A 24796-nucleotide genomic window follows, 5' to 3' on the forward strand; every position below is an offset into this window, starting at 1 on the left:
CAGAGGTGTAAATTTGTCTTTTTGGCTCAGTTGACGTCCTCAGCATTCAGAGAGGCCCCTTAAGGGCCCCTTAGCGTGGGTCTGTCCAGCATCTGAACCTGGCACTTTTATGGCTAAGGTGTATTGTTTTGTCCACTAGAAGGGTTCTTCCGCAGGGCAATCTCTTAAATTTACTTTAAAGGGAGAGATAGCGAGGATGACAGGATCCCCTACACAGTCAATAGGGGGCGCTACTGGTGACACTTGACCTCCTGTCAGGTCTTTTCCCATCTGCTTTAGCCTATGACTCTACCCTCTAGCCTACCCTCTACTGGCAGACTGAGGCAATGGCATCTGTGGAAGACTGCATACAAGCCCACCAAATTTCGTTGTTTCTGACCCGCCTGACTCTTATTCACTTGTCAGCCAAAGGATTCCTCCCCAGACACTTTGCCTCCTTTCAGCTCGGGGACAACTTCGCCACAGCATGGACCCCTTCATGATCACTTGTGATCATCTAGTTATGTTTATGTCGGCCATGAATGTGGCTAGTTTGAAGTACTATGTGTGCTATCTTCCTGGCTTTGGTTGTCCAGGATCTTCCTGTGAACCTGTAGAAATACAGCGCTTCATTGTAGATGCTATAGAGTTGTTTTAAACAACATCCTCTAACATAGAATGTTTCTCTATTGCTTGTAAGGGGGGTGAAGCCACCAGCATCTGTGACGTCTGTGAAAATAAACAGAACAGTCAAACCCACAAATCAATTGCCACCGCATGTTCGGCTCTTCCCCCTGCATTACACATTAGGTTACAACGTTACCATCAATTAAAAGTAATCTGTTACGTTACAGCGTTACCTATGAATAAAAGTAAGAATAAAAACGCGTTAGAGTACTCATGCGGTACCAAAAATTAAAAGCCGTTTGCAGCGCCTCGCACATGCTGCAACTTAACTGACACGGACACACAGCCTCCTTTAAATGCACCGAGAAGTCCTGACAATGAATAACGTCATTCATCCAACCAAATTATATGAGGGGCCGTTAGGGACATTATTCAGAATTAGCCTCTCACATACACACGTCAAACGCTCTCACATACACACATCAAATGCTCTCCCATACACACGTCAAATGCAAAACACTCACATACACCCATCAAATGCTCTCACATATACATGTCAAATACTCTCACATTCACATGTCAAATGCTCTCACATATACATGTCAAAATGCTCTCACATTAACATGTCAAACGCTCTCACATTTATGTCAAACGCTCTCACATTCAGGGCCTGTCCACACAGAAACGCAAAAACGCAGAAGTTTTGCATCGTTTTGGCCGATTGTCCACACGTATCCTGTAAACGCATTGCCCTAAAACGCACTTTTCTGAAAACGGGTCCCAGGGTGGAGAAATTCGCAAACGCTCCTCTTGCGTTTCTGTGTGGACAGACACAAACGGAGAAAACGATGACGTCATCGCCACACCCCCGAGCAGCCTTCCACCTCCCGAGAGACGTCTCATAACAACATCAACAACAATGGCGGACTACATGCTAGTTTTCCTGCTGGAGAAGATATTGGGCCTATTAGGGTTACCAGGGCAAAATATCATTTCTCCTTGAGTTTGGTTTCTTCTAAAGCCGATTTGTAACAGCGCTCAAGCTTTATGCGCATGCTCCGCCTCTTCCTCTCCGTTTTAAGCGAATTTCTGAAACTGAAACAGCGCCGCCTATAGGTGCTGAAAGGGATCTGTGTGGATGCGGATATTTCTTGAAACGATGCATCGAAAACGGAGAGGGAAAAGATCGTTTTCGTACATGTGGACGAGGCCTTATATGTCAAATGCTCTCACATATACATGTCAAAATGCTGGAGCGTTTGACATATAAATGTGAGAGCATTTTGACATATAAATGTGAGAGCGTTTGACATGTATATGTGAGAGCATTTTGACATGTATATGTGAGAGCATTTGACATGTGCATGTGAGAGCATTTGACATGTATATGTGAGAGCATTTGACGGGTGTATGTGAGTGTTTTGCATTTGACGTGTGTATGTGAGAGCGTTTGACGTGTGTATGTAAGAGTTTTGCGTTTGACGTGTGTATGTGAGAGGCTAATTCTGAATAATGTCCCTAACGGCCCCGCATAAAATTAACTCTGCTTGGATACAAGATGTTTTTTTTAAATTGGAAGTGGAATTTTTTGTGGTCGACAGAAGCTTTTCACCAACGCAGAGTGTGCATTTTACCGTTATGTTGTTCTTGTCCTTTTCGCTGGCGAATTGAAAAAAATGTGCGTACTTCCAGCTGCCAGATGTATCAGCAGGAGGAGACATTTACATTTTCCTGCATTCAGCAAATGCTCACATCCACAATGAAGTGAAGGAAAAGGTGTTTTGCTCTAGGACTCTTCAGCAGGACAGAGGAGGCTGAGAAGAACCTGTTAACCTGAGACCACATTTCTACAACAGACCCCAGCGAGAACAAGGAGTTTATCGTCTTGTTTTCAATCCTTGAATCTGTCTTTAGAGCTCACAAGCAGCTCTTTATCAAGGGAAACCTGGCAGAAATAAAGACAGCAGAAATAAAGAAGAAATCTTTGAGCTCTGAACACGATCAAAGTGTATGTTGAATTGGATAAGGTGGCAGTTGCTGATCTCGTCCATCATGATAAGTAAGCTAACTATGAAGTTAAATAAGTCTTATCTACGTGTCTAGTGGCTGTTTTGCCCTACAATAAGTTATTTAAGGAGGCTAGCTCCCTAGTGTAATTTACAGTTGGACAGTTATTTAATTTGAAACCTTTATTATTTTGAATGTATTTATTTTATTACCACAGAATTTTATTTATCAGAATTTCTCATCAGTTTTTGAGAGTCTATCTAAATCTAAATATTGAGCCTTTATATTTCTTCTTGTAGCAACTTGATATGTTATAATTGCTATACTATTCAATGTTGTTGTATGTGCAGGTTTGCATACAGGATATAAATAAATGTCTTTGAGATGGTCACTGTGTATCATATCGTTTATTTCACAAGGTTTTAGCTTGTTAAACTGTGGACTTGATTCAGTTATTGGTTACAAATCAAACCAAGGCTCGGATCAATTAAAATGAAAGTGTTAATATTTGAATGGGCCCCGGACCACTTTGTACTAGGGAAATTGGGCCCTGAGGTCAAAAAGGTTAAGAACCCCTGTTTTAGACCATTAGAACATAAGTGCTGATTCATGCTCTTGTCAACATTCACATTATCACATTAGACAACATTTGGCCACTTCTTTATAATAGTGTAAAACCCGGATCTTTTGACGGATTCGGATCAGTCTGAGTCACTCACTGATATGAGCTGGGTTTTGCGAGTCACTTGAGTCACTTGACCCAAAATGGCCCGATTGCGAAAGAAAGTATTTCCAGTACATTCACTTGAGACATAATAAAGCATAGTAAACACCTAATAAAGGATTATTACAGTTACCTGTTATTGCCATTTATCAGTTGTGATACATAGCCACTGAAAATCATATCAAGTAGCTTACATAAGCCTGAACCTAAAGCTCAAAATTAGGCTGTGCAAAAAAAAAAAAAAAAAAAAGAATGAGGACAGGGTCACTGCTACGAAAGAATATTTTATATTCTTATGGTCTGAGTCGGTTATGTTTCGTTTCTCTGCCAACCAAGTGAGTGCCTGTTGACTCCCTGCTCTCGGTTAAGCAGGGACTCATGAGTAGCGAATCCACAGCGGACTCATGAGTAGCAAATCTGCTACAGATTCGCTACTCATGAATCCCTGCTCTCGGTTAAGCAATGACTCGGATTCACTACTCGAGGGCACTTTGCGCAGCTTGCTAGTGGTCAAGTCGGCTAGTACATTTTGTTTCTCTGCCAAGTGAGATGTAAGATGTTTGAATGGTGCCGTTTATTGATTATATAACAATCAAATGTGGTAGGACTCAACTGAGCCGGTTCAATAGACGTCTAGATTCATGATTCTTGAGTCTTCTTTGGTGGCCGGTTCAATGAGCCAGATCCCGAATCTTTTTTCCACCTCTACTTCTTTATGATACCTAATAAAGTAGTTACACTCAGCATTCATGCAGAGGCGGACCTTGCCTTGATCTTTGCTGATTGGCAGGGTGAAAACCACATGCTTCTAAACCTCACTTGATTTCTGTTTGGACTTCTCGATTCATTTGTTTGGACTGATTTATGTTGGATTACATTTTGTTGAACTCTGTTTCGATTACTTGCCTTGACTGCAGTTCTTTTTGTTCACCACAGTAAGTCACATTAAAGTGAACTTTATTATTTCATCCTGCGCCATCTACTTGTGTGTACTTTTATTGGGTCCTTCTACCATTTCCAGTTAATGTATTACACTATACTAGCTTGTCTATTGCTTTGTTGACCTATCCATCGACCCCAACCTCCCCAGTATGTGAATTTTGCCAGTCTACAATAATGTCAAGTAACCTCTTAACTCCCTCACTTGCTTTTATTTCCATTTTGTATTTTGTATTCAGCATTAGGGCGACACAGTGGAGAGGTGGTTAGCACTGATGCCTCACAGCGAGAAGGTCCCGGGTTCGAATCCATGGGCCGACTGGGCCTTTCTGTGTGGAGTTCGCATGTTCTCCCTGTGTCTGCGTGGGTTCTCTCCGGGTACTCCGGCTTCCTCCCACCGTCCAAAGACATGCTCATTAGGTTAATTGATGATTCTAAATCGGCCGTAGGTGTGAGTGTGAATGGTTGTCTGTCTCTCTGTGTTAGCCCTGCGAAAGACTGGCGACCTGTCCAGGGCGTACCCCCACCTCTCGCCCGATGACAGCTGGGATAGGCTCCAGCAGACCCAGAATTAATTCTCAGCATTAGGGGTGTAGCGGTATTTGTATTTGTCCCGCGGTGCCACGGTACAGGCATCACGGTTCGATGCACACATGTGGAGCACGGATTTACTAAGAGAAGTGTGGAGTTGGAAGAGCCGCCGGCTTCATTTAAATCTCCAGTGTAGGAACACTTTGGTTTGGTTCACCTGGTGCAACATAACAGCGATGGCACGCGAGTGGTGTACCGGACAAAGATTGTCTCGCGGAGGTCCGGTACGTAGCTGGAAACACATCAAACATGCTAACGCACATAGGACGGCATCACCCCGATATATCTGTCACTGGTGCGAGGAAAAAAGTTTAGTTAGTTTAGTTTAGTTAGTTTCCTATAATGAAGTTACCAAAGTTGCCAGTTGCTATCTGACTACTTCAGTTTATCCCTACAAGAAATTGTGCCTTTTCTTTTCCTCAGTATGAACAAAATGAATGAGTCCTCCTAATGCATTTGTTTTATGTTTTATTCTATTTTTTACTTTTATAACAGGAAGTGGTTTTTATTTTTTTTCAATCTACTGGTGTCTGTTAAAAATAAATGAAAAAAGCTAGTCTTATACATGTGTGAGTTTTTGTTGCTTTTTTCCCGTTGTACCGAACCGTGACCCCAACACCGAAGTATGTACCGAACCGTGAATTGTGTGTACTGTTACACCCCTACTCAGCATGGATGATTTGGACTTTTCCTTCTCTATTAATAGTCTAATTTTGTTTTGTACATGTGTCTATCAAAGCGTTGATTGCCAAACCTCTTTCACACCAGAGGAATACGAAGCTGCTATATGGTAATTGGCAATCAACTTAATAGACCCCATCTTGGTGGTGGCAGTTTATTCCATGTCTTGTGTGTGTGTTCATGTATTCATTTCAATTCAATTCTCCCTTTTAACAAGAAGAAACCTTGAGCTGAACCCAGTTCATATGGGGGTACCCATATGCTTGAGAGTAGTTGAGTAGAGACAGAAAAAGAGAGGAGAGGAGGAGAAAAGACCAGCTGGAGGAACGAGACATTTGTCATACGTCTGACTTAAGCATCCATGTAGAATGATACAAATATAAGATATAGCAGATGATGCTACATAGAGGATTGATAATGACTATGAACCAGAGTATAGGGGCATAAATCAATGACAACAGTAGTTCTGTTACAGGGATGTTAGCTGCTATTATGATTTCATATAAGAGGTTATCATAGGCAGGATGGAGAATTGTGCATTTAGGTGGATAACTGCAGCATGATTAGTAAGAGAGAGGAAATGAGATGAGAAATTATATGTATCTGCCTTCCAATCTGGGAGCTGGTTCCACAGGAAAGGGGCTTGAGTGCTGAAGGCTCTACCTCCCATTCTACTTTTTGAAACTAGGAACTACAAATAAGCCTGCACTTTGAGATTGAAGTGACCTATTGGGATGGAACAGTACTATGAAGTCTTTAAGATACGATGGAGCTAGGCCTTTAAGGGCTATGTATGTAAGAAGGAGGATTCTATTCTTTTCTGGATTTTACAGGGAGCCAATGAAGAGAAGCTAAAAGTGGAGTAAAATGATCTCTCTTGCTAATTCTAGTCAATGCCCTTGCTGTGGCATTTTGAATCAATTGGAAGCCTTTAAAAAGAGATATCTGGACAGTCAGACAGTAATGATGTTACAATAATCCAGCCTGGAAGACACAAATGCATGAGCTGAAGTTTTTCAGCCTCACTTTGAGGTAGCATGTTCCTAATTTTTCTTTTTTTTTTTTTTTTTTAACATTATCTTTATTGATCAAAAAGGTCCTCTCTATAGATATCATTTGCAGACATAGTGCCACATCTTCATCTCACATAATTTATAGTTCTCCATGTACAGTACACACAAAGAGGAGAGAAATAAAAATGGTACAAAAGGATAAGGACCAGAAAAAACTACATAAGTGGACAAACAAACATAGTTGATCAACACAAAGAAGATTAGGCCATGGATCACAAAATAAAAACAATAGCAACAACAATAACAACAATAACATGTTCGTGTATAGTACGCTGATATCTAGACACTCAAAGCATCAGTCATCCTCGACATATTACATACCCTGCTGACTACGATCCACCAGACCCTTCAACACAATGGTCGCCAGTCTGCTACCAATATATTTCAAAAAGGGGGACCAGATCTTATAAAAGGCCTCCATCTCATATCTAGCCCTACAAGACAGATACTCCATTGGTATAATGCCAAAAATAATCTTATGCCAGCCAGCTACTGTTGGAGGTTTACAATTTATCCACTGAAGCAATATATTTTTCCTTGTATCTTGGAATTTTTATCTCTAATTTGAGAACCTGCGAACCCAAACAAAAGACACTTTGGGTCCTTATGTAGTTTAGTATCAAAAATAAGATTCAGCCTATTCACAAGGTCTTCCCAGTAGTCATCTATATATTTACAAGCCCAAATGCAGTGGATAAAACTACCAGTTTCCGCATTACGTTTCAAACACAGCTGAGATTTAGAGGGATCCATTCTGTGTCTAAGTTGCGGGGTAATTTGCAGGCGATGCAGTAATCTAAATTGTCCTGTTACAGATATAATTATTATTTGCAGATTGCTAGACTTGTGACCAAGTTGCCTCATCAAAGTCTCCGAGCAAGTCATTAATCCAGTTCTTGGGCATAAATACAGGTTTACCTTTGACACATTTAGAAAGTACATTATATCCTAGTCAAATGATGCCTTTCGTCCCAGCATAGAATACCTTCTCCAATGGAGAACAGTTGTACCACACACCAGTGTAATTTTTGCTATGACGAAACTATGTATCTGGAGGTATCTAAAGAACTCATTTTGTGGAATGTTATATTTCTCCTATAATTCTTCAAATTAAAAGCAATATTTTCTTTTCATACAAGTGCCCAGTAGAGGAAATCCCTCTTCTTTGCCACAATTCAAAGCTCCCATCATAAGAGCCCGGAGAGATGTTTCCCCACACTGGTGAAAGAGAGGACAGGCGTCCCTCCAGACCCTCCAGCCTTCTTACATCCTGCCAAACTTTGAGGGTTGAGTTTATTATTATGTTATTCCCAATTAAAGTATTGATCCTCTTTCTTTCTATAGAGAATAAGAGACCTCTGAGATTACTGATTAGTTTGAAAAGACTCCAAGTCGAGCCACATAGACTTTTGGTCATTTTTAATCTACTCTGCTATATACCAAGGCCAATTGATAAAGCCTAATGTCAAGGACAGACAAATCACCATCCTCCCATGGCTTCATCAGTCTGGCTAGACTCATACGAGCTTTTTTCCCATTCCAAATTAAAGTACTGAACCAACCATTAATTTTTTTGATTTCCTTTCTTGGAAGCAAAATTGGAAGCATCTGAAATACGTAAAGAAACTTTGGTAAGACCTTCCTGTTCCTAATTTTGACAATATTACGCAGGTGAAAGAAAGCAGACCTGGTTACTTGCTTTATGTGTGAATTAAAGGACTTTTTTTTTTTCAAGATGGTGCCGGACATGCCAGCAGGTAGTTACAGTAGCTCCGAGAGTTTCTCTGTGTGTTTGTGTATTTTTGTGCTGTCTTGTGTCCTTTTCGTTGCCAACCTCAGTCAGATTTTTAATCCTATGGATGCGAGGTTTGGAATATGTTTATTTTTACTTCTCTGTTAAATACGGCATCCGGAGACCCCTTCAGCCAGTGCTCCATTGTTTACACCCGGGATCAGCTGCTAGCACTGTGCAACATGAGGGTGCTCCCAGGACGGGAGAAGAACAGACGGTACAAACCATGCATACCGTCTGTTATTATGGGGAACATGAGATCTCTCCCCAGTAAGATGGTGGAGCTGACGGCACTAACCAGGCTGCAAAGGGAGTACCGGCAGTGTAGCATCATGTGCTTCACAGAGACGTGCTGAACGAACTTACACTTTACGAACTTTACAGGTAAAGGAGCCACTCTGTAGCAGGGACATTGAGCTGCTAGCTGTTAGCATGCAGCTGTAATACATCCCGAGGAAGTTCTCGCACGTTAGCGCGATAACGAAGTACACGAATGTACTCTTTGGCAGCTGTCCTCCACGTGCCACAATGTTGGTTAATTGCATTTGCGTATCACATATGATCTGTACATTGATCGAATGAAAATGTTTCCTGTTAACATTTACAAATTCATCATGTGATGGCGCTTTTATAGCAATGTGTGTGCAGTCGATAGCTCCGATTACATTCAGAAAACTCGTTCTCGCTGCAAATTGCTCTTTAATGTTGACCTGTTCAGATGCATTGTATGGGAATTTGATATACCTGACTGACATGCAGATAATTCCGTCCCACGCAGCTGGCATGGCTCTGCATAGGGTCGACCGGCACAGTCCTGATCGGTTAGACTAATTGATCAGTGAGACTAAAGTGATGACATCAGCTCCAGACTTCTCAAGGATTGTGCAGATCAACTCTGTGGGATTTTTCTGCACATCTTCAACTTGAGCATCAGTCTGGAGAGAGTTCCGCTCCTGTAGAACCACATCAGGCCAGTAGTCTTAACCTCTCACCTAATGAAGACCATGCAGAGGATCATCCTGGGTCACCTCCGTCACCTCCGTCATCTGGTACACAACAAGGTGGACTCGCTTCAGTTTGCCTATCGACCAGGCATAGGTGTGGAAGACGCTGTCATTTATCTGCTGCACAGATGTATTAGTAAACATACCATTTTGGTAACGCGGCGTACTGCCAATTTGAAGTTTGAAATATATGCAATAAAAACGCAATATAAACAAACTGGAAATGTATTTATTTTTTTTTTACTTTTTACACATTTTGTGTAGTGTGAAGTGTGCAGTAGCTGAATTTTTGCAGTAGTAGCGTAAGACCGAGATCTTTCGAGGGATTCAGATCATTCTGAGTCACTCACTGATACGAGCCGGGTTGTCCAAGTCACTTGAGCCAAAATGGCCCAATTGCGAAAGAAAGTGTTCCCAGCACAGACATAATAAAGCATAGTAAACACCTAAGAACGGATTATTACAGTTACCTGTGATTGCCATTTATCAGTTGGTTAAGTTTCGCTTCTCTATAGTGTGTAAGTCAGTGAGCGGCTGTCAAGTCGGGTAGTACGTTTTGTTTCTCTGCCGAGTGAGATGTAAGATGTTTGAATGGTGCCGTTTATTCATTACATATCAGTCAAATGTGGTAGGACTCAACTGAGCCGGTTAAACAGACGTCCAGATCAATGATTCTTGAGTCGTCTTTGATGGCCGGTTATATGAGCTGGATCCCAAATCTTTTTTCCACCGCTATTCTGCAGAGAGAAACCTCAGAGGTTGTCACCCCGGTTGTTTTTTCAAAGCAGGAGCCAACTCAGGAGCCGACTCGACGTCACTTGAAATTTCTTTGCCACAATGACCTATTTTAATAAAATTAAAAATTAGCTTGGAGGGAATATTTTCACCGGACATTTTGACCAGCGGGGTTAAAAAATACCGGAGATCGGCAGATTTTACCAGTCAAAGTCTGGTAATTACCAGATAATGGAAACACAGCGCCGATTACCTCTCACAGGCCGCAGTATGTGAGGCTTCGCGACTGTGTGTCTGATGTGGTAGTCTGCAGCACAGGGACGCCGCAGGGTGCTGTGCTCTCTCCCTTCCATTTCACCCTGTACACATCAGACTTCAGACACAACACTGACAGCTGCCACCTCCAGAAATTCTCTGAGGCTACAGCCATTGTCGGGCGTGTATCTCAGGGAAACAATCTGGAATACCGGGAGGTCATCGCCAACTTTGTACAGTCCCTGACAAAAGTCTTGTCACTTATCCATTTTGTAGAAACAACAGTTTATAACCTGATGACTTCATCAATAAATTGTATGAATCATTGTCGAACCGCATGGATGCAGTCCTTCAAGCTCATGGAAGTCATACAAGATATTAAATATGGATCTCACAGCACCAGTACTTAATTCACTGATGTTATGCATCATATTTTTGTATTTGAAGTAAATGATTTGTTCAATTTTCACATTACTTTCTGTAGGCGACAAAACTTTTGTCTTGCCAAAATCTGACCTTTCTGTGTTCATTAAATGATCAATCTTTCTTCAGTGAAGCAAATTTATTTTAGTATATCAAACATAATTTGGGAGGGTTTTAGCTTTCATATGAGCCATTTCTAAAACCAATGGATTAATTAAAAGTCAGGTTATAAACTGTTGTTTCTACAAAATGGATAAGTGACAAGACTTTTGTCAGGGACTGTAGACCGTGTACAAGAAGGGCCAAAGTCGTCTCCACCTGCTTAGACAACTGAGGTCCTTTGGGGTGTGCAGGACACTGCTCAGGACTTTTTATGACTCTGTGGTGGCATCTGCCATTGTGTATGCAGTGGTCTGCTGGAGCAGTGGGAGCTCAGAGAGGGACAGGAAGAGACTGAACAAACTGGTCAGACAGGCCGGCTCTGTTCTGGACTGCTCTCTGGACTCCATCGAGGAGTTGGGTGAGAGGAGGATGTTAGCCAAGCTGACATCAATCATGGACAACCCCTCTCATCCACTGCATCAGACTGTAGGGGACCTAAGCAGCTCCTTCAGCAGCAGACTGCATCCACGTTGGGTGCTTACCTGTCGTTGAGGGGGGCCAAGTACCCAAAACATTAACGGAAACTAGTTGCACCGGTTTCTGGTTGTTAACACAACAAGCAAGTTTCAGTAGGAGTTCCTATTTAAACCTCAGACTTCCCACCAGTACCCTAGAACTGAAGAAGCTACTTGGATGAGTGGTGAAACGTCTTCTCAAAAAACTCTACAAGTCCACTTGCCTTTTTTTAACCTTTCTGGATATACCGTGACCTGGATGACTCAGAACCTTCACAGACATATTGCAAGAAGGAACGTTACCGCAGGTCCTTCATTCCAACTGCCATCAGGCTGTACAACACCAGCCTGAGTTAACAATAACCCACATGTCAGACATGGCTTCATTTTGGTTTTTACAGTCATTTTTGCACAAATAAATCTGCTTTTTTTGCACTGCCTTATTTTGCACAAACCACTACCTCACCATCTTATAGTTTTTAAAGTTTTACCAATTATTCATTTGTAAAGTTTTTTCCACCACCACACCATATACAGAATGTCTTTATATTTCTATTTTTCTCTATATATTTGTGAGTGTTGTTATTTTTTGTATATATTTTTCAAATTTGTATTTGTGTTTTTTGGTAAATTCCCCTGTCGAAGTCGTTATTGTTTTTGTTTATATTTTTTTCCAAATTCCGTGCTACTGTGACAAGGTAATTTTCCATACATGGGATTAATAAACATGTCTTATTTCTTATGTCTTATATCTTTGCCAAATATAACCCAAAGTTTTCTTACAGTAGTAAGAAAACTTTGGGTTCATGAAGGACGGTGAAGGGATGCCTCACAATCTTTGACGGTACTCAAAGTATTTGCCTTTCCATGCTTTTGCCTGATCAGAAAGAGATGGTGGTTGAGGTTGTTACCCCCTCCGATTTCACACTCCTGTCACACCACATAGTACCACCTCATAATCAAGTGTATATCTGCCACAGTTGCAGTTTTTTCAAAACTGAATTTGGAGTACAGGCGGGTTTAACAATTATAGAAAACAATAACCCTTTCAATGTACATATAAGCATGTGAATGTTGTTTAAAGAGAGATGCATCTGATGAAGCTATCCTTCAATGCTGCAGTTTACAAAGTGGCCATTTGTCTGTGTTGTTTAGATCAATGGACTCTATCCAGAGGTTTGTTTCCGCAGAGATCTCGGCAGCTCTTAACTGATTCATCAATTTCAAGCGAATAACATAAGTGAAAAAACATTCAGTAGCTGAACATAAAACAATGGACATGATCAGCAAAAATTCTTAGGTAGGTTTTGGCTTTTAAAGGAGGCGGAGTTGTAGTCTTACACACTTCTCTGCCGCTTCTCTAGGACTGTCTCACACCCAAAACTCTATCAACTCTATAGATGTTCTGTCTGCTCCCAGATTATTTAAACCAAAAAATAACAACAGAGGAGTTTCTCATAGGAACCTGATACAAATCAGTACAAGTTCATTGGTAGAACAGAAGAATAGGAAAATTAAATGTGGTCTTTTAAATGTCAGATCTCTCTCATCCAAATCTCTTTTAGTGAATGATCTGATAACTGATCATCAGATTGATCTATTTAGTTTGACTGAAACATGGCTACAGGATGATGAATATGTTAGTTTAAATGAGTCTACTCCACCCAGTCATAGTAATTATCATATTCCTAGAAGCACAGGTAGAGGAGGAGGAGTGGCAGCAATCTTCCACTCTGATTTATCTATTAATCCTAGACCTAAGGAGAGCTTTAATTCATTTGAAAGTCTTACTCTTAGTCTTCCCCATCCAGACCAGAAAATACAAAAAACAATTCTTTTTGTTGTGGTGTATCGCCCACCTGCTCCTTATTCTGAGTTTTTAGCTGAATTCTCTGAGTTTTTATGTGATTTAGTTCTTAGAACAGATAAAGTCATTATAGTAGGTGACTTTAACATCCATGTTGATGTTGTCAGTGACAGCCTTAGCTCCTCATTTACATCATTATTAGATTCAATTGGCTTTTCTCAGAACGTAAACGGATCAACTCACAGTTTTAATCACACCTTAGATCTTGTCCTAACATATGGCATAGAAACTGAAGGTTTAATAGTATTTACTCATAACCCTCTTTTGTCTGATCATTTCCTCATAACCTTTGAATTTGCAATAATGGATTACACAGGAACTGAAAAGACATTTCATTACAGTAGATGTTTGTCTGACAATGCTGTAACTAGATATAAAGAATTAATTCCTTCTTTATTTACCTCAGTGCCATGTACCAATGTTATGGACGACAGCAACCACAATTTAACCCCTGCACTAATAGATTATTTTGTCGATGGCACTGCAGCATCGCTTAGTTCAACTTTAAACTTAGTTGCTCCTCTGAAAAAGAAGGTCATAAATAGGAGGAGGCTAGCTCCATGGTATAATTCACAGTTGCGCTGTTTAAAACAGGCAGCCCGAAAGCTAGAAAGAATTTGGCATTCCACTAATTCTGAAGAAGCTCGCATAGCCTGGAAAGATAGTTTAACAACTTATAAAAAAGCTCTCAGTAGTATTAGAACAGCATATTATTCATCATTAATAGAAGAAAACAAGAACAACCCCAGATTTCTTTTCAGCACTGTAGCCAGGCTGACAAAGAGCCACAGCTCTGTTGAGCCATCTATTCCTTTAGCCCTCAGTAGTAATGACTTCATGAGCTTCTTTACTAATAAAATTGTCGGCATTAGAGAAAATATTCAAGGCATCCTTCCAACAGCTGTTAAAGATGCAAGTACAGCGACATTAGAAACTTTTGTAAGACCTTATCAATATCTGGAATCCTTCTCCCCAGTAGATCTTCTTGAGCTCTCTTCAACAATTACAGCATCTAAACCATCAACCTGTCTTCTAGATCCAATCCCAACTAAATTGCTCAAAGAAGTTTTTCCATTAATTAACACCTCCATATTGAACCAGATAAATTTATCTTTATTAACAGGATATGTGCCTCAGTCTTTTAAGATTGCTGTAATTAAGCCCTTACTCAAGAAAGCCACTCTAGATCCAGATGTTTTAGCCAACTATAGACCAATCTCCAACCTTCCTTTTATTTCCAAAATTCTAGAAAAAGTTGTTGCTAATCAGTTGTGTGACCACTTAAACAAGAATGGTCTGTTTGAAGAGTTTCAGTCAGGTTTTAGAGTTCATCATAGTACAGAAACAGCTTTGGTTAAAGTTACCAATGATCTCCTCATGGCTTCAGACAGTGGACTTGTCTCTATACTTGTTCTGCTAGATCTTAGTGCTGCATTTGACACTATTGATCATAATATTTTACTACAGAGACTTGAAAGTGAGGTCAAGATTAAAGGAACTGCATTAGACTGGTTTGAATCCTATCTATCTGACAGATTCCAGTTTGTTCATGTCAATAATGTTTCCTCTACTTATACAAAAGTAAGTTATGGAGTTCCTCAGGGTTCTGTGCTAGGACCAATACTCTTCACGTTATACATGTTGCCATTAGGCAAGATTATTAGAAAACATGGCATAAACTTTCATTGCTATGCAGACGACACCCAGCTATATTTATCTATGAAACCAGATGAAACTAATCAGTTGGTTAAACTCCAAGCATGCCTTAAAGACATAAAGGCTTGGATGACCTGTAATTTCCTACTCTTAAACTCAGACAAAACAGAAGTTATTGTATTCGGTCCTAAGCATCTCAGAGATTCATTATCTAATCACATGGTGTCTTTGGATGGCATTACCTTGGCCTCCAGTACTACTGTAAAAAACCTTGGTTTTATATTTGATGAGGATATGTCCTTTAAATGTCACATAAAGCAAGTGACCAGGACTGCCTTCTTTCACCTGCGTAATATCGTCAAAATTAGGAACATCCTGTCTCAGAGTGATGCTGAAAAACTAGTTCATGCATTTGTGTCGTCCAGACTGGATTATTGTAATTCATTACTGTCTGGCTGTCCAAATAGCTCTTTAAAAAGCCTCCAGTTGATTCAAAATGCCGCAGCAAGAGCATTGACAGGAATTAGCAAGAGAGATCATATTACTCCAGTTTTAGCTTCTCTTCACTGGCTCCCTTTAAAGTCTAGAATAGAATTTAAAAACCTCTTCCTTACATACAAGGCCCTTAAAGGCCTAGCTCCATCGTATCTTAAAGACCTTATTGTACCATATCATCCCAGCAGATCACTTCGGTCTGAAAGTGCAGGCCTACTTGTGGTTCCTAGAATTTCAAAAAGTAGAATGGGAGGTAGAGCTTTCAGCTATCAGGCTCCTCTCCTGTGGAACCAGCTCCCAGTTTGGGTTCGGGAGGCAGACACTCTCTCTATTTTTAAGGTCAGGCTTAAGACTTTCCTTTTTGATCAGGCTTATAGTTAGGGCTGGACTAAACCATCCCTTAGTTATGCTGCTATAGGCCTAGGCTGCTGGGGGACGATGCACCAAACACATGTCCTCCTTCTTTCTTCTCTCTCCTCTCTCGCGTCCTCCACTTTCTTTTCTCTGGCACAGAGCTCTTGCCCTCTAATTTCCTATATACTACTAGTCATACAATTCTGTGCTATTACTATGTAGAATGTTTACTGCTGTGTGTGTCCCACCCCCCTTCCCCCCCCTTCCCCCCCTCTTCCCCCCTCTTCTTGTGAGTATCTCTGGCCTGGAGTGGTGTGTTTCCCGTGGAGCTCTATACTACATCTGTTGTCGTGGTCTCATCAGCCTGCCCAGTCTTCATGGAATCCTGCAGTTATCCACTCCTACCTGAATGAACAATTCTCCAACCTGCCTATGATTCCTCTTACATTTTCAAACTGTCATGTAACATCATCAGTTTGTATCATAAGATTCCACATGTACACTTTAGTCAGATATGTGTATCTATGACAGATGTATGTTTATCTTGCTGTTCTCTTCTCTTCTCTCTTTGCTGTTCTCTTCTCTCTTTCTTCTGTCTGTACCCGGCTGGCCTTAGGCAGATGGGTCCCTCCATATGAGCTGGGTTCTGCTCGAGGTTTCTTCCTGTTAAAAGGGAGTTTTTCCTTGCCACCGTTGCCTTCAGGCTTGCTCTGGGGGTTTCAGGCCGGGTTTTTGTAAAGCGTCTTGAGACGATTTGTATTGTTATTGACGCTATATAAATAAAATTGAATTGAATTGAATTAAATGATACTTGATTGGTACTGAGACACCCAGAGTGGGCCAAGAACAAATCCCCCACACCATTAGACCACCATCAGAAGCCGATACCGTTAATTCAAGGCAGGATGGATCCGTACAATCAGCCAGATTCTATTTAAAAGAAGCAAAAAAAAAAGCTTACTTCTTAGGTGGCACCTGTCCCACGTTGACCCGAACACAGATGACCTTGCGCGTCTGCATTCCCATAGAGCAGGGACCCTGACCACCGCTGCTGGGTCGGACACCCACAGAGAAGTTGAGGAACGAGACAGACGGATCTTCAGTGCAAGGGCCCCAGGGCCCTGTCTGCCAGTGGTAAACTGTACAGGTGTGTTCATTACAGTTCTGCACTTCCTGAAGGGAGCTGCTGTTTGGGCACAAGGCGCCACCTGTGCATCAAAAATCAATATTTTAAGACAGGCTGTACTTACAATTCAAACGTTGTTGAATGTCTTTTAGATGTGTATAACATGCAACACATTTGAGGCAGTGATATTTTAATGCTGTGTTCTGCATCCCAAGCAGCCAAACAACAAAAATAAATTTACACTGCTTTAGTACCAAAATTACTGACACTAGCCCACATGACAGCTATTCAGATATGGGGCTTAAGCTAATTTTCATTGCGTGGTGCACACTTCAGGAGGGAGCTCTATTAAATCCAGCACACCTGTCTGACAAACGGTTGATAGCTAATTCTTCTAACTGAAATTACTCAAACTGTGAGACAATCCACACCTGCTAATAGCTTTGTTTGGGGGAGCATGCCAGAATTTGGCCATGCACAGCTTTCAATCTCTGTATGTGTTGTTAAATAGTCATATTCTGGTGATCTCATGACAGCTTAATAATCACTGAGAAATCATTATAAAAACATTTCTTCCACCCAGGAGAAGGGATTTGTTAAATAAAAACTTCAGAAAATAAACTGTAGATCAGTTTGAAGCTTCCCTACACACTGAGGCTCAGTTAGATTGATTTATCACTGTAATAAAGGCTTGAGACGACATTGTGTCTCTGTTTTATGATTTTTTTTCATTATGATTGTAATGTACAAATGCTCATCGTCTATGCATTTTGAATATTTTGTAGTTCTTTGTCACTTCTGGCAAACATTTCAGTTTGGGAATAAAGTGCTAGTTGTTTTTAGTTTTTGAAACATTATAATCAGAAAGTCAAGATAGCAAACTAGGCATGAAGGATTTTAGTATTTTGAGGGTAATGACTCAATCCATCCAAGTTACTGAAAAGCACCAGCCTGGATTAAATAACTTTACCCATAAATCGATCTGACCTTTGGAAATTCAGATTCAGAATCAGAAAACTTAATATCTTAAGCTGTTGAGTCTGAATACAGTAGGTATGTTGACACAAAGGCACCTATGATAGCTATAGGATGTTTTTTTCCTCATAAAGCTTTTAAAAGGTGTTTCAGTGTTATTCCATTTGATTGTCTGGCTTTGGTAAAATTAACACTGATTGTATAATAGCAGATACAGTAACACAATCCATTTTATGCAGGAAATTTTGTTCTCTAGTCACTGTTCATGTCTATGAGGAGTTTGGTTTGTACAATCTCCATAAACTGCCTCTCATTTCTCTCATGAGGGAGCAGCAAGCCAGTCAGTTAGTCAGTTGTTGGGTCGATGAACTTGGAAAGCCCTCACAGTTTTTAGAGTAATTGCAGACACTTAGGGCTCTCTGCAACAATGAAGAGACATTGTGTGACTGTGAGTGATCCACTCCTTCCTTGCTGGAGCTGACTGAGAGCCAGCTCCCAGTATACACACACTGCTGGGCCTAATTCACAGACTGCCAGCTCAACCCAATGCTTGCCGACTTCCTTTCTATTGACTGAACCCTGCCACTCAGCTGACTAACAACGATTCCAGCCCCAACAGTGGCATGACATGGCATCTCAAATGAGCCTGAGCTGCAACTGAACGATGACCTAGAAAACACAGGGGTTTGGACAGTGGGGACAATGTGAGGAGACAAATGATGAAGAAACAAATACAGGCAGAAAATAGGAGTTATTGGATTGTGGCTGCAAATTTCACATCCTGTACTACACTTGCCAGATCATTAGGTACACTAATGAAAACATTTTAATATAACAGTCCTGCTCTAAACCTTACTATCATAAAGGTTCTGGTATTCAGCATTTGTTTAAAATTACTTGAAAAAGCCACATTCATCACATGTTCCTCTTATTTTGACATACAAACACAATTTTGACAAACACATTTAACAGCACCATAAACTACATCCTCCAAAGTTATCATCCAGTTGAATTATAAACTTTCTGGCACTGTTTCAACATAAAACGAAAGGTCAATAAGGAATATTTGTGCCAATCTATTGATTTATCTTCCCACACTGTAAAAGCACTACTTTCATTCAGTTAACTATTTGTCTTGCCTTCTCCAGGCCAATCATTCTCTCGTCCCTGTGCTTTAAATTCACCCACATTCTGTTGCCATCCCAAAGGGTCTCCTTAAGCCACCAGCCACCACCATATCTAGGGGTCCTGTCTCCCGACACTCCTTTAAAGAGAACGATGTCCGTGTTTTAGCCAGAGAGGACAGATGGTTTGAAAGAGGAGTAAAGGACGCCATTTATGTGTAACTGGAAAATCCCAAGTAAGATATAATCTGATGTCAATCGACAACACAGCCCAAACATCTGTCCCCAAGAAGTTTCACCCCATTCACACCTTGAGACTGGAACCTGTTACTCACAATGAGTCATTAGTTCCCACATGTTCCTACTGAAACCCCAACTACCCATCAGTCATTTAGAACTGCAGAAGCAATTTGAATGTAGTAGCTTCTTCAGAAGTCCAATTGCTCTGTTTTCAGCTTTTTTCTACCATCATTGTTTGGGATTGAGCTCCATGACACACTTGCCCTTCAGAGTCTAACTGCCAAATTACATTGCATGTTCATGTTTCTTCAATAAATGTTCATTCTGCAAACACATGATGTCTCATTATTGAACTGAACAATTCATTATTGATCATCTCATTATTATTATTATTATTATTATTACTACCATTTTTATTGTCTCATTATTGAATTGAACAGTCATTAATGGGGATTTATTAGTGATCCAATAATAAGCAGTGGATCACCAGCGACATCAAGGCCCTTCTTAACTAGATGAAGAGGATGGATAAAAGGATGAAGTCGTGTGCAGCAGGAACTCAAGGTCCGGCTGAAAGAGGCGAAGGAGAAATACAGAACTAAAGCGGAGCAGAAGTTGAAGGATGGCTGCACTAAAGAGGGCCAACCAGTTCAACAACTTTTTTAACAGGTTCCACTGCCCTGCCCCCTCTACTGCTCTTTCTGCTTTGGCTCAGATAGCTGCTTTCCCCACACCTCCCAGCGGTAACTCCAGATTTAATAGCACCTCACCATTACCTTCCACAGTCACTGCTGTAGGGGTAGCCACCCCTCACACGACCACCACCATCACCATGACTTTGGCTCAGGTGAGCGGACAGCTAGGGAGGCTCCGTCCCAGCAAAGCAGCCAGCCCAGATGGAATGTCCCCACAATTACTCAGGGACTGTGCTTCTGAGCTGGGGGGCCCCTTTAGTGTGTATTTAACCTGAGCCTACACCTTTGGAGGGTCCCCCTGCAGTGGAAGACATCTTGCATCCGTAAGAAGTCCCTAAGAAGCTACACCTGAGGGAGATGAATGACTACAGACCAGTTGCCCTGACATCCAGCATCATGAATACCATAGAACAGCTGCTGCTCCATCACATCAGGCCCCAGGTCTGCTATGCTCCAGACCCATTGCAGTTTGCATACCAGGAAAAGTGGAGCAGCCCGTAACCATCAACGGGGAGTGTGTAGAGGTGGCTCAGACCTATAAGTACCTGGGTCTACAGCTGGATCACAAACTGGAGTGGTCGGCTAACATAGACTCAGTATACAAAAAAGGTCAGAGCCGTCTCTATGGACTAGATATCAGTGTGCAGGCAATCTATGTTTTCTCCACAATCATCCTGAGCGACTGGCATCACAAGTGATTTGATTTGAATCCTGAATATCATTCAACTGATGCACGTCAAACATAAATAGCCACTTGGGCTTCCTTAAGTCCCACGATGATCACGGTGTAATTAACTGTCAGCAGTTATGCTTAATCTGTCATTAATTAAGCTTTTTAATGTATTACTTAACACAGAATCCTGCGTAAACATTGGTCGCTACATATTAATATGAATCCTTCCAATTTATGTGGTTGCTGTGGTTATGAATGATATATATATATATATATATATATCATTAATATGCAACACGGGCGCTGCAAAATCTGCCAAGGAGCACAACATCTAGATCACATAATCTTTTCTGCAGGGGAAATTTGTTGTGGTGAGACAAAGCTTGTTTAAGGTATTGTTCTTGGGTATATGCATTCATAAAAATGTGCGACAGCAGAATATAGAGTAACAAGGTTTGCCTTTGTGTTTCTCAACAATTCTAAAAGCTACAACTACAAGTTTTCTACTCAAAGATTTACCAAGAAGTTCTGGAAACTTTGGCACCCGCGTCAGACCTTTAGCAAATACAGATATCAGACATGTTAATTTGACATGTGAGGTGTGCGCTACACAAATTAATACTACGGCAGAACAACAGGTTACACATCTATTTCACACATGGCCAACAAGGTCTGACTGAGCTACAACCTTCTGAATAAACTGAAAATCACTTCTAAGTTACCCTAATGCAATTTGTCTGTATAATTTACACATTTTTTGAAATAAAAACAGTTTTGAATTTTGCCACACATAGCTAGAGTTTTAAAATAGCTAGCAGAAAACTCTAATTACAAACATTACCCTCCATCACTGTGATCCACGCCACAACCATTGCAGTGACTGTGAGAAAAACACACACCCACATAAGACACAGGAAAACATGACACACACAATTAAGACAGACAAGACAGGCAGTCACACACACAGATTTAAACCAGAGAGAACAAGCATATGCAGAGGAATGATCTGAGAAGCAGATAAAAAGTGACTCTCAGACAAGGAGACAGACCAACAGAAATAATCACCAGGACAGATAAGCAGACTGTTTGAGATAATAAGGCCATGACTAAGCCAATATCCAGGCCTCATCTGCATATATTTCCATACGTTGGCGGCAGGTGGAGACTCACCTTCCCCGGCGTTGTAGGCCAGAATGGAGCGGGTCCTCATCTGCTTGCCCTCAACAGTTTTACTAGAGCATGTCTGGGAACAAGTGGACCATGATGTCCAGTCACTGAGCACGCAGTCTCTCGAGCAGGGCACCTCGCAGGACACAGGCTCTGGAGCCAGAGAAGATGAGCAGAGACTTCTGTCCACCTGATCTCCTGAAGACGGCAGAATATATAACAAACAGGTGGTATATTTGCAACAGTGAAGCAATTTTTTTATAGCAAAAAACAAAAACATGATGTCATTATAATGTTCTTGTGTAAGCGAATGGGTAGATGCGTCTGTGACAATAAAGCACTTTGAGTACTAATAGGTAGAAATTTTTTATCGCCACAAAAAACTCACCCAATCTATTTGATTGGCCTGGCAGATCTTTGCTTTGTTTAATTAATTTTAATGAAGCGACTGAAATTCCCCATAACACTCAACTTTCGTGGGTGGAGGAAACTCGAACTGCCTTCCAGGTGTGCTACAGCCTACATCTGACGCAGTCCCTGTGATGGACAGGCAACCTGCCCAGGAAGTAACTCGCCTCTCACCTAACCAGTGTTCATTTCATTAACGATGACTAAAAATATTAATTATCTAATGATTAAAAACTACAACAAAAGACTTGCCTTTTTCTGTAAGCAACACATGACTAGAATGTTATTTGATATGATAGGATGTTGTTTAAATATCGGACATTTAAAATACATACATCTCTTTGTACGGACTGACTTACTTTCACAATGTGCGTCCCTGTCATTAGATTAGGCGCATCACCCTGCTATTTATGCAGTCTCCATCACAGTAAGCTAACTATGAAGTTAAATAAGTCTCATGTAAGTACTTTACAAGTAGCTGTTTTGCAGTACATGAAATTATTGCGTGGCATGAATCCTTCTTGTGTATGATCCAACCATATAAATTAGCAAGGACAGCAGAGCAGGCTGATTTCCACTTCTGGAAAGGGATATGTACAATGGAAGAGTGGACTGGATTAAAATTTCTGCTACATATATAAGCTTAATTAAATTGGTCTAAAGTGAGAAGAATTCTGATCACTATTTTGTCTCAAGATGACATAAAATAGCTGCCAAAATGAATGTTAGTTGCAGTTTGGCTAAATGTAATAACTAAAAGTTGACAAAAAATTATCTACTAAAACTATTAAAGATAGCATTACTTACTTTTTTTTAAAGATTAAAGACTTATGAGCCATTTTTAAAGAGGTTGACCAATTACAGCAGTTTTATTTACTGTATTTTATTTTTTTTTTTCATTTGGTTACTTCAGAGAATCAAAACATTTAACAGATGAGAACAGAGAAATGGAAAACTACGATTGGTTGAAACCTTATTGGCAGACAATACTTTAATCAGACTGCACCAATCAAGCTGTAAAACATCACAAAACTCTCAACTAGCAGCAAAATGTCTGATATTTCAGGGTTAATTTAGTATTTCTGGATTTATTTAAATAGAGAAATTCCAGAAATCTTTTGAAATAATTTCACTTATGTTTTGGTATATAGTATGAATCAATCTGTAAAATACTCATACTGATGGGGCCAAACATGGAAATCGTTAATTCACATATGATCCTTGCATTTTTATGCTGTTGCTCATGTTTTATTGATGAGCTCCTCATATCAGTCATAAGTGGATTATATTAATCCACATATTCTTCTGTGTTGCTTCATATGCTGTTGTCCAGGAAAATGTAAACCATGTAGTGATTGAACTGAAATTTCAAGCAGAAGAGAAGCTTCAAAAGTCAGACTGGGCCCGACTTTGCATTAAGATGTCACTTTGACAGATATGCACTGAACCAAACATGACTGAACCAAGAAGGAACGAAAATAAGAAATGACAAGGGATTTCAAGTCCGCACAGAGACACAACATCAATGAACAGAACATCCTCTATGAGAGGACAACCTCCACACTCAGTATCCATAGAGGAAACAACTCCCTACCTAAGTGGCCTGGCAGTCAACATAGGGGAACATCAATAGCCCATTTCAATAACATTTGTATCGACCTTTGCCTCTTGTCTGGGGCCTGGCTGTATGGCTTTTTCTTTTTATGAACACACATGAAGAAAAGATATAGCCAGCATTGCAGTGAAAAATCTCTGAGGTGAAAAGTGGAGCAAAAATCCAAACAGAACCACTCAATTGTCATCAGATAAGGGAGTGAATTTGAGGCAGATCAATCAACCAAGTCAGGGGAGAAACAACGGAGCAGAGTTTCTGCTACACTTACAGCTCCACTGAATACCTGCCACTGATGCGTGAACTATGATTTGTGGGAGACGTTAGAAGGACAAATTAAGTTCTCTAGTGTAGGAAACATGAGCAAAGTCATATCATAAAGCCAGGATTTACAAAGTGCATTTGGAATTGAACGAGATCCTTTGTCTAATTTTATATGCTAAATAAATAAACATACAGCATCTCGTGAGGAAAAAGCCACTGGATAAAAAATAAAGTGATTTGATTTTCTTTTGTCTGAAGGCAATAGGACATGTAGAAAGCCTCCTTGCACTGCTGCCCCTAATATGAATGATTTACTGTAATAAAAAATAGAAGTAAAAATCAGGAGCAGCAAAGGGCACAAGATACTTCAAGATGCAGGCCGTGGAGACGGATTTAATTTAATGCAACTGTGGGTGCAAAGAGGAAGACTGTAATGAGAGAAACAGCAGGACAAAGGTGGCAACACTGAAAAAAGCGCATGTTAAAGAAAAAGAGGTTTAATGGGGGATTGAGGACAAAGAGTGTGGAGAGAATTCCTCCCATGGTAAAAGACTGGAATAGGAGAAATCACGTCACGTATTGCTCTGTATAGCGAGAGTTGGAGGGAAAAGGACCTTAAAAATGTCGGACTTATTTTTGATACAAGGCCAGACCTTCTTTATTATTGCAAATGGAGGCGGATGAGTAAGTGGC

General features: G+C 40.6%; 1 protein-coding gene across 1 annotated transcript in view; it reads right to left on the reverse strand.

Annotated features, from left to right (window-relative positions):
• LOC311496748 (thrombospondin type-1 domain-containing protein 7A-like) overlaps positions 1-24796 on the reverse strand; it is a 443055-nt gene that overhangs the window by 253903 nt on the left and 164356 nt on the right. The window contains exons 8-9 of the mRNA XM_084556712.1: positions 21823-22017; positions 16781-17027 (exon numbers count right to left, since the gene is read on the reverse strand). Coding sequence (XP_084412838.1) covers positions 16781-17027; positions 21823-22017 — 442 coding nt within the window. The remainder of the gene's footprint in view (positions 1-16780; positions 17028-21822; positions 22018-24796) is intronic.

Source organism: Chelon labrosus, assembly GCF_963514085.1.
Source record: "Chelon labrosus genome assembly, chromosome: 12".
Classification (NCBI taxonomy): Eukaryota; Metazoa; Chordata; class Actinopteri; order Mugiliformes; family Mugilidae; genus Chelon; species Chelon labrosus.